The sequence below is a fragment of the Nicotiana tabacum genome, chromosome 21 (genome assembly GCF_000715075.1).
Source record: "Nicotiana tabacum cultivar K326 chromosome 21, ASM71507v2, whole genome shotgun sequence".
Taxonomy (NCBI): Eukaryota; Viridiplantae; Streptophyta; class Magnoliopsida; order Solanales; family Solanaceae; genus Nicotiana; species Nicotiana tabacum.
The window spans coordinates 5672728-5690356 of NC_134100.1; the positions used below are offsets into that span (position 1 = coordinate 5672728).

General features: G+C 35.1%; 1 protein-coding gene across 2 annotated transcripts; it reads right to left on the reverse strand.

Moving 5' to 3' along the window:
- Positions 1-2457: 2457 nt before the first annotated feature.
- Positions 2458-9237, reverse strand: LOC107803682 (sphingosine kinase 2). Of its 2 annotated transcripts, none has more exons than XM_075242010.1 (10): positions 8791-9237; positions 7747-7869; positions 7538-7642; positions 6148-6216; positions 4561-4647; positions 4370-4447; positions 4125-4195; positions 3473-3742; positions 3219-3341; positions 2458-2791 (listed from the first exon to the last, which is right to left on the reverse strand). In XM_075242010.1, exons 1-10 carry the CDS (start codon positions 9110-9112, stop codon positions 2594-2596), a joined length of 1446 nt encoding a protein of 481 aa, XP_075098111.1. In that variant the 5' UTR covers positions 9113-9237; the 3' UTR covers positions 2458-2593. The 2 variants fall into 2 exon arrangements, with proteins under 2 accessions (XP_075098111.1, XP_075098112.1); XM_075242011.1 differs by having other exon boundaries at positions 8455-9127.
- Between the last annotated feature and the right edge of the window lie 8392 nt (positions 9238-17629).

The following is a 17629-nucleotide window of genomic DNA, read 5'->3' on the forward strand; positions in this document are numbered from 1 at the left end:
TATAAACAATGCTAATACTATTATATTTGTTGAAAGTTTGTATCTTCCGTTTATTATCTTAATGGAAGATGGGCTATATGTTATGTCGTCGGGGGATCTCCAAGTGGGCGTGCATAGCATAATTAGGTCCCAAATGCCGCGCAGAGTACGGGTATGTTTCAGGTGATCATGCATAATAAGGGTTTCAAGTGATGAATACATATAGATTCCAAGTGGTCGTGCAAAGTACATGTATGTTTCAAGTGGTCGTATAAAGCACGAGTATGTACAGATTGCAAGTATCTACTAAAAGAACAAATATACTGACGGAAATCAAATAACTCTGCATTTATTAACGGACATAAATATAGAACTTTTAAATTTAAAAATCTTGCTAAATCTTATGTATGTTTGTTTGAGCACACATTAAGGTTGAGTATCGAGCTTAAATAATATTAATAATCTGCAATCATCAACAATGTTAGGATCACTTTTGCTCCTATATTTTTATCCAGTTGATACATTTGTCTATTAATTTTCGAAAGAAAAAGTTGATCAATATCCGCAGATTTGTCACTCGAAACACTATCTTATCTATCTTCACTCGATCCCAACTCCCTTTTTCTTTAATATTTTTAAAAGAATTTAAGTGGTACACATCGATTATATAAAAAATATTTTATATTATTAACGGAGTTTAATTGGTTATATCAAATAAATCATTTTATTTTTCAAATTTCTCATCTCAGATTTTTTAGGAACCGCTACCTATTGTCGCAAGTTATTATTAACTTAATTTAGTAACATTAAAAATTAAGTATTATTCATGTACATAACTTAAAACTCTTAATTTTAGTATTTCGTCTTGACACTCTTAAGGAAATCAACTAATACAGCACAACTAATTGTTAAAATGAAATAAATTATTTCCTTTTGAGAAAATACAAAGAATATGATTCAGAGACAAGTATGGATAAGGAGAAGCCGAAAACAAGTACTCTATCTAACTAATTTTATTTCCACACGTTTTACATAAGTTTACGTTTTTGTTTTGCATCTTTCTGGCTTTCATGTTATTCCTATTTTTTCTATAATTTTTGTGGTAATACTAATATTATCTTCTTTTGTCTTTTTGTTTTCTTGAGCCGAAGGTATTTCGGAAACAACTTCTCTATTCCTTTGGGATAGGGGTAAGTTCTGCACACACACTACCCTCCCCAGACCCTACTAATAGGATTTTACTGGGTTGTTATTTATTGTTGTTGTTGTACGTTTTATGAGTTCAAAAATTGTCGGTGAATTTGGATGAGTCTTCGAACTTCAACCTTCTAATAGTATGTCGATTTTCAAGTCAAAATTTCTAGCACACCAAAAACATTTGTTTCTTATCCTCCTAACAATTGGATCACCTCAATCCTTTCCAAAACAGAAAAACTAAAGCAAACACTAATTATGCAAGCTGCCAATTTGTTCTTTCTTTCTCCTTTCCTAACTCTTCTTTAGTGCAGTCTGGATGTGAGAAAGAAAATTAAGGGGAATACAAATAGTGGCAGAGTCAGAAATGGTAAGAAAGACCCAAAAAAAAAAAAAAAAAAAAAAGAGAGAGAGAGAGAGAGAGAGAGAGAGAGAGAGAGATGCAAGAAAAAATGAGATTGTATTATTTCATGTTTGGTATAATTTTTATTTCCGGGGTTAGTAGTTCCGGAATCATTTATACCACAACTGTGCTATTATTTTTTGGAAAATTTACGCAGCAAACATATATATTGTATTTACTATTCGTAGCTATACTTTTAAAAAAGTTACCATCTGTAACTATATTTGAATTTATAGCAAATCCACCGACAGTATTGAAATAAAAGATTAATTGTTTTGAACTGAAACAAGAGAGCAACAAGCTCTCGTAACTCAGTTGGCTAGAGCATCCACTTAGTAAGCAGGGGTCTTGGTTGCATCCTTTGTATATACTCTTGTATTTCGTCTTGATTGTATTTGTTGCGCAAACGAATACGGTTGATACAGATTGTATTCGCTTGCATCAAATACAGTTGCGCGAATGAATACAGCTGATACAAGTTGTATTCATTGCGCTTGCATTCATCGCACATTTAAATACAAGTAATATAAGCTAGTAGCAATTGAACAACAGTTATGAATGGTAATTAGGCAAACTATAATTATGTATGATAATTATGCTCTACATTGTAGTGCTTTGCGAAAGTTCCCCTTATTTTTTGTACCACAATCGTTGGTATTACACTTTTAATTTTTTAAAAAAAATTGTGATCCACCATATTGTGAAAATTTTCCTAAAATTCAGTCACAAAGCGTACAATGTACCAAGGTTCCTTCCAAACGTTTATAACGATATTCACAATACCAAGGGCTAACCATGTAATAATGCCAATATTTCAGCTTGTGTGTGTTGGTTTTGTTCTCCAAAAAATTTAGCATATGCATAATAAAAGAATTCACAACCTTAATACTTTATCCTTTTTTATATTTACCCTTTTTTGGTCATCGTATATACATGATTGTTTATCCAATGAACCAAATAAATTTCTCCTTCAGAAAAACAAAATGCAAAAATTTAAGGAAAAAAAAACGCAAAAATTTAAGGAATTGTAGGAGAAAATACAGTAGCCAACCCTTGATCTACTCTTATATGGAGCTTGTTATATGTCATCAATGTCTTCTGATCTGATTTATAAGTTCCTTTACCTCTGGCAAGGACCTCGCCGTCTACATCTATAATCCCTTCTTTGGATGGATCATCTAACCGTGAACCCGGCTCCAGAACAAAAGCTTTAACCTGTGGTTGTTTTACAACAATCAGATGCCTTATTTACATTCAGATCAATGCATATGCAAATTTAAGGTTTAGGAACTTCCAACAAAAATGAACAAACAATACTGATATTCTCTATGTTAAGCGGACGTTCCAAAATGCTGCACACCCGTGTCAGATCCTTCAAAAAATGCACTACTTTTGGAGGATCTGACACGCACGTGGCGACATTTTTGGAGAGTCCGAGCAACACAGGATATCCTTTATAAGTAATAAGAAATGTAGTAGTTAAAAAGAGTATGCTTAAAGAGATGGAGAGTTTGCATGATGGAGCTAACTTATAGGGAAAAAAAATAAATATAAAGGCAGCGCGGTGTCCAAAGCATCCCGCGGTCAGGCAGGGTTCGAGGAAGAGCGCGATGGAGCTAACTTAAAGGTTAAAAAACTCTACCTTGAAATACAAGACATATGGTGATCTGACATGGCCACCTTTGTTTAACTCGGTCATCAACGATAGCAATGTTAGTTTTGGGCAGTCCTTTATCACAACCAAGTCCAAGTAACCATCTGAAAACTGCAAATGAGCCCAAGAGAAGGAATTAAGATTGCCATTCTACCGAGTATAGTTCTAAAAGCTGCACAGTTGGAAATAGTAAATTCAAAAGAGGTAATAATCAAGTTGCGTGCAAAGAAACAACGACGAACCTTGGCATCAGGTGCTGCAAGAGCATCTTCACCTCCCCAAGGTACATTATGAAGCCAGATTGATACAAAAGGCCCCTCAATCTTACGGTTGAAATCCTTCATGTGAAAAGTGGGACCACAATATCCCTTGTGCTGAACGAAATTCGATTTTACATCATCAATAGTTTCACCTTCCACATCAATTGGTTCTCCAAAAGTTTCGTAACCTGGTGCAGCCACAAATTTTATACAACCATTGTACCTCCTAAGGCGGAATATTCGCTGTATTGCCTGCACCAATAGTATCAGACCAGAAATTAAGGAGCATAATGATGATGGTTTAAAGGCAATAACTCAGCTAGCTTCTATTGTTTAGAACCACTAATCATGCTGTTAACTGAAGATGCATAATAGTTTTTGGAGGGAAGAAGGGTGGATTGCTAGGTTATCCAGAAGAATCGTTTATGTACATTATAAACAAGACAGAGCTGATCAAATTTCTGAATTTGAGATATTCTATTGGTGAGACCACGCCTTCCAAAGAAAAAGGGGAGAGAGAGAGAGAGAGAACAACGAATATCTCGCAAGCAAGACTGACGAAATCCAATTTTGTGACATATCTAAACATAAAAAATAATCACATAACTCAAAGAAAACAGATTGGAAAACGTACATAATAATCTATTCGAGCACTACCCATCCATCTATACTTTTCAGACTCGATATCAATATCAGCTATAAGACCTGGAAATCAAGAAATCTTCAGTCAACATCAATATCAGCTATAAGACCTGAAAAACAAGACGAGTCAGATAAAGCTTAAATGTCTATACTAATTTGTTAAGTACTTAAATAGTGGACCATGTGAAAACACAAATTATTCAGTGAAACTACAGGAATAAATGAAAGATTTAATACCCCAGGCGAGCATCAGCACACTGAAAAACCTGTTCTGCCCCTGTGAAACAGTAGCTACATCTAGTGATTGCTTGTGCCCTGCAAGAAACCAAGCAAAGAAAGAAAGTTTCTTACCCTTATTGAGTAAGAGTAATTAGAACTTCACCATGCAGAAACCACAGTTTTTTTTTCAAAAGCTTAGTATTCTCCACCTCTAATAATAGCAAGTGTTGCATTGGATGCAGTACAAGATTGACCAACGGCATCTAGAAGAGACTTCGCCATGCCGTTTCCAGTGCCTGTATTAACATATATGACAGACAATTATAACAATAGCGAAAGGGTTTCTACGTACCAAGCTTTTGATTTAACTAATGACCATGCACATCACACTGTAAAACTTCAACCAACAGACAATGCTATAGTCTTAAGATAAAGAGGTTGCTGGGTTCACAAGTTAGAAGCCAAATATCTTCATACAGTTAAAACTAGTTTACCAAGATTAGACATACTGTGTTGCAGAACTTAAGACAAGTTACCTTGGTGGGTTCCTTTTGCTGAGAGTATAGACCTTGCTTAAATATTGTTGGTTGCACATTCAGTGCATCTATTATATGTATACAGATTACTGTCTATATTATGATTGCAAAATTTAATTCTACTATACATACTTTTGAAAACCATCACTAAGCACATTATAAAACTCTAGATATCAATTGCATTATCTTTCTCGAATGTGGTTTCCAAGGCATTAGCAACTTATGACAAATAAAGAAACTAGGCCTGATGCCAAAGTAAAAAATGTCGAATTCCAGTGGTAAAAGTTATTCAAATGCAGGGGGGCCAACAGTTGCCCATAAAGCCTACAATATCTAGGCAATTGTACTCCTTATTCTGTTGACAAAAATCCCATTCCATTTCCCCAATTAAGGAGGACGGTAGTTCTGCGATAATAGGGGGCAAATCTGATTTAATTCAGCTAACGCTACTAAACAATAGCAGTCATGGTGTGATTGAGATAAAACCTGTGTTTCTCACCAGTCACCACATAAACTAAAACAATGAAATAACAGATTAAAGCTTAAGGTTGATCCATTCTCAGTCTCTTTATATGATTTTTTGGTTGGCTCTACCATTTTCTTGCTGGAACAAGTTGCATAGAATCTCAGTTATCCTTAAATGTCATTGAAGTGGAATGATTGTTTAGTTGACACTAGTTTTTTTTTTTATGATGGTGGTGTCGGACCAGCTTGTGTACCTCGACATTTTCTTACTAGAACAAGTTGCCTAGTGTCTGACTTATCCTTAAATGTCCTTAAGGTGCACCCCATTTTCATTTATGTTTGTTTCATCAGTTTGTCAGGGTCCCTTTCCTTCTTCGAGGGTCCTCTTACTCAGAGTCGGTTAATAGGTCTCTCACATGGTGACAGACAGGAGTTATGCTCTTTTATGATCATGTTTGCTTATCACAATTTACAAGTGCATGACTGCATCCTATACGTATGCATTTAGCAGGAAAAGGAGAATAGAAAAGTTGCAGATACGTCATGTGCTGAATGTCTATCCTACATCTACAGGTAATCGAAATGTTTGTCAGCACCTCATACCATTTTCTACTAGTCAGAAAATTATACTTGAGCAATAATCCAGCAGTTTAGCAATTATCAGTATAAACATGTAAACAAGATGTTTACGCGACATATCAAAATACATACATCTTCACCTATAAAGCTAATTGAAATATACAAAACAAGCTCAGTGCTTATCAAAAGGAAAATAGCAATAAAGAGGAGACAAACCTGCAGGTATTACTCCCAGAGGCATCTTTATTGCAGAGTCCCAATCCTCCCTTTCAAGTAGTCCATTAACTACCTACTAAAAATTGAAAAATAAAAACAAGAAAGTGACCATGAGGATCACGGGTATGTTTATGATCCATTAACTCAGAACATAAAAGCCGAAAACCCGTGAAACAGTGTCACGGAGCAAACGCCTCCTGCAATGCAGGATTGAGTGAGGTCAGATGTTTGAGCTTTGTAACTGTTTCAATCATTTGAACTAAAGGGCAGCCCGGTGCACTAAGCTCCCGCTATGCGCCGGGTCCGGGGAAGGGCCGGACCACAAGGGTCTAGCGTACGCAGCCTTACCCTACATTTCTACAAGAGGCCGTTTCAATCATTTGAACTCACGACATAAATGTCGTCTGGAGCAAACTTAAAGGTGTTCCAAGTCTCATCTCTCAAATATTTCAGTGAAAAGAAGCTTGAGCAAATCATGTTCCTTCATGATTAACCGTTAACTAGTTATATTTCGATTTTGTGCATCCCAAATGTTACTACGCATATAAAACACAAAAACTATATAGCCGTATACATGTGCCCTAAAATTGATCTTTTGATTGTTTTTCGCTGTGAAAGTTATTTACTTAGATTCACCAATTCTTTTGTTAAGTTCCCTAGTAAATAGCTTCAGGATACTTGATACAGGAAGCAAAACTGAAAATCCTCTTAGCCTTTTCCTCTTTCATTTTGAACCTGTAAAAACCTTGCACATCCATTTGCTTAAATATCCAGTAATATCCTTCTCTTAATTGACAAATTTAGAGGTTTTGAGCCCCATTTATTTTTTTGGGATAACTTTTGAGCCCCGAATTTGAAATCTCAGTTAATCAATCAATGCCTTAAGAACTGTTATGACTGGAAAGGACAAGTGTTAAATGTATCCATGATACTTTCATCTTTGATATATTTCACTGGGAATGGTATTTTAAATAAAGAATCTACTGAGCTTTATAACTAGAGAGCATAACTAGCCAATCCTCAAACAATTAAAGTCATTTCTTCGTCAAGTATATGATGAAAGAAGCCCTAGATTGCCCTTATTTCTTATTGCTGCCTTGTTTAGGTTTTCTGTTTGCATTACTTAGTGTTAGTTTGGTATTTTCGCTTTGGTTGTACGATTGGTGTGCTTGTTATTGCTCCTTCCCTTTTTCCTCCCTGAGCCAAGGGCCTACAGGAAACAGCCTCTCTGCCTTTTAGAGGCGGGGGTAAGGTCTGCGTATACTTCATCCTCCCCAGACGCCAATTGTGGGACTACACTGGGTTTGTTGTTTTTGTTGTTGTAAGAACACACAACAATAGGCCTAACCAACCATTAAAAGAATAATAGATGAAAATAGGAAGGACAAACCTACCTCAACCAAAATGCCGTCACCACTGACACAAACAACTCCATCATATCTCAGAATATCCAATGATTTAGCAACTTCCTTTGCATGTAGTTGATATTTAGTTTCTAAGGATCAAAGTTAAAGAGTAAAAATCTAGACTAAAGACAGAAAAATAATTTAACAAACAATAACTAGAACGCAGATAGCAAGACGATTCAGCTCTGCTAACCTTGCACTGTGTAGTCAATATGTGCATCATCAAGTAGTGGCTTTACACTGTCAATAAAAATCTTTGATGCAGATTTCTTTCCTCCATAAGGATTCACAAATACAAATAGTCTCTTTGGCCGACCTAAAATTCCATGAAGTCAGGTACCCAATATCATCATAAAGATTCATGGAAGCATAAAATATTACAAAGGGAACCATGATAAGGAGAATAACTATTTTACAGAATTGATCACTTTAAACTAGAACCATAATGAAGCATGCCTGAAATGCTTCTTTCTTCTGAGAGAAAGCAACTTAGCTAAAAAGATCACTCTATGTCCAGGGGCGGATGTAGTCCTATAGCTACGAGTTCATCTGAACCCATAACTGAACCCATAACTTTCGACACAGAATATATATATATATATATATATATATATATATGTAAAAACCTACTAACATCTTAACAAATATTAGATATGAACCCATTATTTTAAGTACATTGAGTTCAATGTTGAGAATATTAAAAATTGAGCCTTAAATTTTGAATCCTCCTCTGATTATGTCTAACAACAAAGTGATAATGGAGAAACAACTTTTCAACTTCCCTTTTCAGTCTTGCAATGAACCTTTTGTGTAAGTCAACTTATATTAAAAGGCAGCACGGTGCACTAGTATGGGGTCGGGGAAAGACCGGACAACAAGGGTCTGTTGTATTAAGTCTTACCATGCATTTCTATAAGAGATTGTTTCCACGGCTCGAACCCGTGACCTCTTAGTCATAGTCACATGCGGCAACTTTACCAGTTACGCCAAGGCTCCATTGGTGTAAGTCAATTTTTTTTTTATAACCGTGGCATCCGGGCCAGTCTCATACTGAGAGCGTAAAAAATGCAAACAACTTAAACTCTTATTATAAGAGTTAGTACATGTTGTTGTTGATCACCTCACAATAAGGGCGTAAAAAGCTTTACACTAGCAACTGAAATAAACCTGCAACACTAAAATACAAGACGATCATCTTAAACATTCTAAAAAACTTTTTTTTTAAAAAAAAACTTACCAAGTGAATCAATGAACTCCTGAAGTTTTTGACTCCAAAGCCGAAGAGAATCCTCAGTCAACGGCTCAAAACTAAAACTCCTTCTCCTCACCGTAGCTCCCGTGTTCCCGCCGCAGGAAATTCCACCTCCGTTCTCCTTAACAGCTCTGATTTTAATCTTAGAACCTTTAATTAAAAACCCGAGAACCTCTTTCTTAATCGACAAGCAATATTCCCGCCATCGGAGTTTCCCTTCCGCCGTTAAAGTTACCGGAGTCACAACCCCGTTAATCCGAACCCGGTCCGATAGAACCGGAGAAGAACCGGCCTCTTTGTGACCCATATTTTGCCGTGAATTAGTCTCCGTCTCTGTTGGTGAAGCATTATATATATGATGATAGGGCCGGCTTTAGTGTGGAACAAGAGACGGGTTTAGACGAAGCTTCTCTCGTATTGCACGCCAGAGGTTGTTTTTTGTACGCTTTGTAAGGTGACTGCTATAGTATGTTTTTTAAGATTCGTTGACATGACCCATGAAGGTCCATTAGTGCGACCAGCAGAGGTGGATTCTTTTTTGGAAAATGACACTTTATCAAAATAATAAACGGAAAAAATATGTATATGTTGTAAAACCTATAGTTAATGTGTCTCGTACAACTGACACTAGTTAGTTTTGTGGACCCAAATTTCTGTAAACCCAGAAGTGTAAGATCGGGATCCACAAATTTGTGAGACAAAAAGGAGTCTTATACAACTAGAGTCAGTTGTATGAGACACAAAATAAAACTTCTCACTTAACGTGGATGTCCACTACTCCCACTATTTTCACTCATGATGTGAATAACCTCCCAATACTAATCACTATTATGATTGTAACTCTCGTATCTCCATGACCTCTTCCCATGATCTTTCCCCCGTGATCTCAATTGTTAATGTCATGTTTAAGACATCATTTTGTAACATTCATATGTAATAGTATAAAAGGCATGAAATGTGAGATGGAATACACTTGATGAAATAAGAAAGTTATCTCTTCTTCTCTTAGTCTACTTATCTTCTTAGTTTATATTGTTACTTTGAGCTACATTTCTTAATATGTTATCAGCACGACCTCTCTAACCTCAAGATTGAATTCCACTTGCAAAGGTATATACCTACAACCCAGTGTCCAAATTATCAAATTGTTGCTACGCATTTCTTTTATGTGCAATCTACTTCTTTTGGATTGACTCAATTAGAATTATGTGTTGTCTCGTAAAAGGGAAATATGACAATTATACTGAGTGCATTATGTTTAATGCCAATACTTGACATGTTCGTCAGAATAGTTAAGATTAGTTGAAATAGTTTTTCTTACTATTTTAATACTATCAAATGACTTCCCGATTTCTTTCATTACGACTAATGGCTTTCGGGGAAAAAAATATTTTTGTTTATTTTGAAGAATTATATGTTTATATTTATTATTGCGGGATAACTAATTCATGCATTTTTATGGTGATTAACTGGTCAATTGATGTTATTATTTTTATGGGATATGATCAGATTGACCTTTGATGATAATATTTTCGTTTATTTCCTTTTACTATTTTTAATTCATTTATTTTCTTTGATAATTTTTACTATGTCAAATTTGTCAAAGCTTGAGTTTGTAGCACTTGACATTTCTGGAAAGAATGATCTATCATCGATTCTCGATGCTGAGTTTCACTTAGCCGTTAAAGACCTTGGTAACACCATTACCCAGGGTAATGAGGCATCAAGCAAAGACAAAGCGAAGGCCATGATTTTCCTTCGTCATCATTTGGATGAAGGTTTGAAAGTTGAATATTTGACAGTGAAAGATCCACTTGAATTGTGGACTGGCCTGAAGGAAAGGTATGATCACCTTAAGGATACGGTATTGCCAAAGGCTCGATATGAATAGATGCACCTACGACTGCAAGATTTTAAGACCGTAAGTGAGTATAACTCACTTCCCAATTGAAATTATGTGGGGATGTTATGAATGATGAGGATTTGTTGGAAAAGACTCTTACGACTTTTCATGCCTCAAATATGGTATTACAGCAGCAATACCGTGAAAGGGGTTTTAAAAAGTATTCTGAATTGATCTCATGCCTTTTGGTGGCTGAGCAACATAATACCTTTGGATGAAAAATCTTGAAGCTCATCCCACAGGGTCAACTCCGATTCCTAAAGCGAATATGGCAGCTAGACGTGATAAGTCTGGAAAAAGACAGAATAATAATCATACCCATATGAATGTATGTGGGCATGGCAATGGTAAGACGATATAATAGTCGTCATCGTAGTGGTCATGGCAAACGAGAGAACAATATGGGTTCTCAAAACAATCCTTCAAGAGGCAAAAGCGGTAACTGCCACCGCTGTGGCATGAAAGGTCATTGGAAAATTGAATGTCGTGCACCTGAGTATTTTGTCAGACTTTATCAAAACTTCGTCAAAAGAAAGACAAATAATGTTGGAGCATCTTCTGCTACTGTTCCAGTGGAGTCTCACTTGACCTTTAAAAATAATTTTGAGGCAGGGCCTTCAAACAAAAATGATGACAAAGCAGAGGCAAATCTTGCTTTGAATGATGATGATTTTCAAGACCTCGATGAACTTACTCATTTGGAAGTTGAAGATTTCTTTGGAGATCAAAACTAAAGTTTGATCATTTTACTGGGGAATGCAATTATGTTGTTATTTTTATTTTCAATGTTTTTATCTCGTCTAAAGTTGTTTTTATTTTCAAGTAGTACTTAAGTTGTCTTATGTTGTCGTTGGTGATGTTAGTTTTTCCGTATTTCTCATGATGTACTTTTATTTTTTTTATGAAGAAATTAAAATTCTCCAGTCTTCAATTGGATCCAAGATGAGTAATGAAGATTTATGCATTTTTGATAGTGCTACAACTTACACAATATAAAGAGAAAAGAAATTTTTCTCTTATTTGGTTATGAAAAAGGCCTATGTTAATACAATTATCTGGTAGTACAAAGTTAATTGAAGACTCTGGAAGAGCGGCCTTATTACTACCTGGAAGAACAATATTAACTATTGATAGTGCATTATATTGTAGTAAATCTCAATGAAACTTGTTGAGTTTCAAAGCTATTCGCCAAAATGGCTACCATGTTGAGACATCAAACGAAGGAAAGGTTGAATACATTTATATTACTACAATAAAAGTGGGAAAAAAATATGTGCACAAAAAATTACCTGCATTTTCTTCTGGGTTGTACCACACAAACATTGGTGTGGTTGAATCACATGCCATAGCAAACAAACAGTTTACTACGTCTAATAATTTTATCATTTGGCATGACCGGTTGGGTCATCCGGTTCTAACATGATGCGCAGAATAATAGAGAATTCAAATAGGCACACATAGAAGAAGAAGAAGATTCTTCAATTTAAGGAATTCTCTTGTGATGCTTGTTCTCAAGGAAAATTGGTTATTAAACCATCAGCAGCTAAAGTTGGGATTGAATCCCCTGCATTTCTGAAACGTATAGAGGGTGATATATGTGGACCTAATACACCCTCCATATGGACCATTGAAGTATTTTATGGTCTTGATAGACGCATCTACAAAATGGTCACATGTGTGCTTATCGTCAACTCGTAATATGGCATTTGCCAGATTGTTGGCCCAAATAATAAGGTTAAGAACACAATTTCCAGATTAGGTAATTAAGACAATTCGTCTTGATAATGCTGGTGAATTTACATCTTAGGCCTTTACATAGTATTGCATGGCCACTGAAATAAAAGTTGAGCATCCGGTTGCTCATGTTCATACTCAAAATGGTCTAGCAGAATCATTGATTAAACGCCTCCAACTAATAGCTAGACCATTGCTAATGAGGACAAAACTTCCCCTTTCAGTATGGGAACATGCTATTTTGCATGCAGCGGCACTTGTGCGCATAAGGCCAACCAGTTATCATAAAGTCTCCGCACTACAGTTGGCTTTTGGTCAGGAGCCAAATATTTCTCATCTAAGAATTTTTGGATGTGCGGTATATGTTCTAATTGCTCCACCACAATGCATAATGATGGGTCCCCAAAGAAGGTTGGGAGTATATGTTGGTTATGAATCTCCTTATATTATTAGATATCTAGAACCTATGTCAGTAGATTTGTTTACATCCAGATTTGTTGATTGTCATTTTGATGAATCGGTTTTTCCAACATTAGGGAGAGAAAATAAACAACTGGAAAAAGAGATAGATTGGAACGTATTATCTCTATCTCATTTGGATCCTCGTACAAATCAATGTGAACAAGAAGTTCAAAAGATCATTTATATGCAAAATGTTGCAAATCAATTGCCAGATGCATTTATTAACCTTTCATGGGTTACTAAATCGCATATTCCAGTTGTAAATGCTCCAATTCGAGTTGATGTCCCAGATGGATAGTATGATAATGCAAATAAGTATAGGCCACGCCTTAAACGTGGTAGACAAAATCGGTTCCAAGGATAAGAATCCCCGAAAAAGGAAAGGAGCAAATGATCAAATTGATCATAACATGGAGGCAATTGCTCAAGAGGAGCATAAAGACATAATAATTAATAAGACCTCACCGGAGGTTCTAGTACCTGAAAATGATGAAAATGAAGAGATTTCAATAAGTTATGTCTCTACGGAAAAAAGGTGGAACCGGAATAATGTTATTGTTGAAAATAATTTTGCATATAATGTTGCAATTGAAGTAATACAACAAGATGAGGATCTTGAGCCAAAATTTGTCGATGAATATAGACAGAGAAATAATTGGCCAAAATAGAAAAATGCAATTCAAGCAAAATTGGCTTCACTCGAAAAACGTGAAGTTTTCGGACCAATAGTCCAAACGACTTAAGGTGTCAAGCCAGTGGGGAACAAATGGGTTTTTGTGCGAAAATGAAATGAGAAATGTGAAGTCGTAAGATATAAAGCACGACTTATGGCACAAGGGTCTTCGCAAAGGCCTGACATTGATTATATGGAGACATATTCTCATGTGGTAGATGCAATTATCTTCAGGTATCTAATAAATCTAGCAGTCCATGAAAAGTTTGATATACGGTTGATAGATGTTGTCACAACCTACTTATATGGCTTACTGGACAATGAAATTTTTATGAAAATCCCTGAAGGATTTAAAGTTCCCGAAGCACATAAAAGTTCAAGTGAAACTTGTTCAATAAAGCTTCAAAAATCCTTATACAGATTGAAGCAATCAGGGAGGATATGGTACAATAGTCTTAGCGAGTATTTGCTAAATTAAGGATACAAAAATGACCCTATTTGCCCTTGTGTCTTTATTAAAAGGTCTGGATCTGAATTTGTCATCATAGTTGTGTATGTTGATGACTTGAATATCATTGATGTAGCAACCCCTTTGGGAGGGTGCTACTTAGGAAACAAATCTAATTTACTACTTATAAAATATTAAAAAGATATTAGTTAAAAATATTCAGAATAATTTAGTGGCGGACATAGGCCCATGCGAAAAGGTTCAAAGTGCAATATTTTTTTTAAAAAAAAATACACTTCATAATTTTATTTTAAATGAAATACAATGTCAAAATATCAACATAAGGTGATATAACCCTTCTTGAACAATCAACAGATTAAAGCAACTTTCTAACAAATTTATACTTTCATTCAACATCACTGCAAGTTTGTATTGTACATAAATTTCAAACTATCAGGTATATAAAAAGGAAACTAGTTTTCTCCTTTGTACATATTTACAAGACAAAGTGTAAATTCAGCATATTACAAGACTTGAGTTATTAACACACCCTAAAACAGCAAAACAAGTTACTAAATTCAAGTTACAAGATTTTGGTCTTAAGATCCAACAAGCCTCCAAATAACATACATAAGTGTGACATATATATATCATGTACATGTCCCAAAACTATACAAAACCAAGGTGCATATGCAAATGTGATCTCCATAAGTCCCAAAACTATGCAAAACCAAGGTGCATATGCAAATGTGATCTCCATAAGTGCTCCTAAAAGATTACTTCATAATGACCGTCTTTAGATTTCATCCTGTACATTACCTACGATAGAAAACAACTATCGCTAAGCATAAAGCTTAGTGGCGTATAAACTTTAGGCTTAGAGTCATTAAATTCTCCAATTCCCCTTTTGTTAGCTCAATTTAACATAGTTTAAAATAAGTAAACAAATATATCAAACATATCAAATATCAAACTTTGAAGTGTTTCCAAATATCAATAACAATGTTCAAGAGTTGAGAAAGTGTATACAATCAATCCAAGAGAGTTTACCAGATATCCATATTTCGCCCAATATGTATGTCATGCCATCACACTAAGCATAATCAGATATCAAGATGGACTGAAGCCCCAAATCAAGTAGGGTCAAAACCCAATAGTCAAGAGAATCAAGAACCATATTAAAAATGGCTTCCTAGTTCGCACTTAACGCGGACAAGTTCCATAATTTAAGACGAACTACAAATCCAAAGTCAAGATGGCAAAAGATCCAAATCAAGAGGCATGCCAAGATGAATGACAAAGTCACTGCCACAAGAAGGACAAAGCCCCAACAAGAATGCAAAATGATCAAACAATTCGTACGAATAGGCGATTTAGCAAATATCTGACAATACTTGATATAATACGAATATAACAATATAAATTGAAGATAAGATAAATAAATATTAGGTTATTTCAAAATATTTCAGCAAGCAAAAAGAGTACAAAATTTATATACAAACCTTGGTGTTTTACCACAAAACAATTCAATCACAACTTGGGGACGTTCGAATCGTCTACGCCGTAAAATAACCAAATCCGTCCACTTCCTCAAACACTTTTCCTTTGATTTTTCAAGGGTTTATATACCTTAAATACATAATCAAATATCTAAATAAATTCAGTAATTTAACATGTCAAACTAAACATGATATTGGTGAAAATTACCCAAAAATGTTTGAAATAGAAATTCTGGACAGTATCATTGTTTCGTGTTGTGGCTTAATTTTGAAGATCTAAACGGACAAACTAGACTGTATAATCTTCATAAAAGTTGTAGATCTATGTCTTAGAGTTTAATAACATCTTTCATAACCCCAACATCTATTTTGTACATAAAGTTATGCTAATATTACTAACAGTAGTACATGGAGTATTTCTAAAACTGAAAATATGGGCAACACCTGCCCTGTACTTTCTGATCCCTTTTCGGGTAAATACCAGCAAAACTAGATTTTGTTTCCTTCATAAGAGTTATATATCTATGAAATATCTTTCCAGAAAGTCCTGGATCACTTAAATAGGAGCTCCATACAAAAGGATATGTAGAAAATACTAATAGTTGTCTAGTATAAAAACGAGTTTAGAAATTTACCACAAAAGAGTGGAGCAACTTGATCTTCACCAAAAAAACGAATTTTGCTGATTGATTTACTAGAAATTTATGGTGGTTTCATGAAATGTTTAGAGGCTAAGAAGAAGAGAGGGTAGGTGGTTTTGTTTCTTTGTCTTGCAAGAATGAAACAAGAGAGAAGGATATGGAAAGGCAAGTCTTCCAAAGTTATATCTAAACTTTGGATAAGTATGAAAAAATGTGACTGCCCAAATTACTAATATCTTTAGATAAATACAAAAGGTTGGTAGCCCAAAAACTTAATTATATAATATATTTAATAACAATTCATCAAAATAATATTAAGTGTTATACATAGCAACACCATGAAGCTTCTTTGTCAATATTAACACAACCTAAAGTAAGAAATTTTCATATATTGTCAATTTCACGTTTAGGAAGTGCAAAGTAAAATATCTCCTCATTATAAAAATGCCCAATCAAGAATGCAAATATTATTAAAATTTTGAGGTGTTACAATTGGCACTTCTAAAGAGCTTCCAAAGGCTGTAGAGTGCTTGAAGAAAGAATTTGAAATGAAAGATCTTGGTAAGACAAAATTTTATCTCGGCCTCCACATTGAGCATGTACCAAATAGAATTTTTGTCCAAAGGTTTTAAAGCGATTTTACATGGATAATGCACACTCATTGAGTACCCCAATGGTTGTGAGATCGTTTGACATAAATAAAGATCCATTTCGGCCTCAAGAAAATGATGAAGAGCTCGTTGGTGATGAAACTCCATATCTTAGTGCAATTGGGGCACTGATGTATCTTGCCAACAATACTCGACCAGATATTGCTTTTGCAGTAAGCTTATTAGCAAGATTGAGCTCCTCCCCAACAAGAAGACATTGTAATGGTGTTAAGCATATATTTAGATATCTTTGAGGAACTATAGATATGAGATTATTTTATTCTAATGAATTCAAGTCAGAAATGATTGGCTATGCCGATGCAGGTTATTTGTCTGATCCACATAAAGCCCGATCTCAAACATGCTATTTGTTTACATATGGAGGTACAACTATATCATGGCGTTCAATGAAACAAACAATATCTGCCACATCTTCAAATCATGCTGAGATAATAGTCATTCATGAGGCTAGTCGGGAATGTATTGGGTTGAGATCAATGACTCAGCATATTCAGGAAATGTGTGGTTTTCCTATGAAAATAGATAATCCAACTACACTATATGAAGACAATGATGCTTGCATTGCTCCACTGAAAGGAGGATACATCAAAGGAGACAGAACAAAGCACATTTCACCAAAGTTCTTTTTTACGTATGATCTTCAACAAAATGGTGAAATTAATGTTCAATAGATTCGTTCATGTGAAAATTTGGCTGATATGTTCACTAAGGCATTACCAACCTCAACATTTGAGAAGTTGAGACAGAAGATTGGAATGCGTCGTCTTCAAGAAATAAAGTGATGTTTTCATGA

Coding starts and splice junctions, on each gene's coding strand:
- LOC107803682 (XM_075242010.1), bottom strand. CDS start 9,112: ATGGGTCACAAAGAGGCCGGTTCTTCTCCGGTTCTATCGGACCGGGTT. Junction 6,217..7,537: donor CGGCATTTTGGTTGAGGTAG/GTTTGTCCTTCC, acceptor TTTAGTAGGTAG/TTAATGGACTACTTGAAAGG. Junction 4,196..4,369: donor TGTGCTGATGCTCGCCTGGG/GTATTAAATCTT, acceptor CTTGATTTCCAG/GTCTTATAGCTGATATTGAT.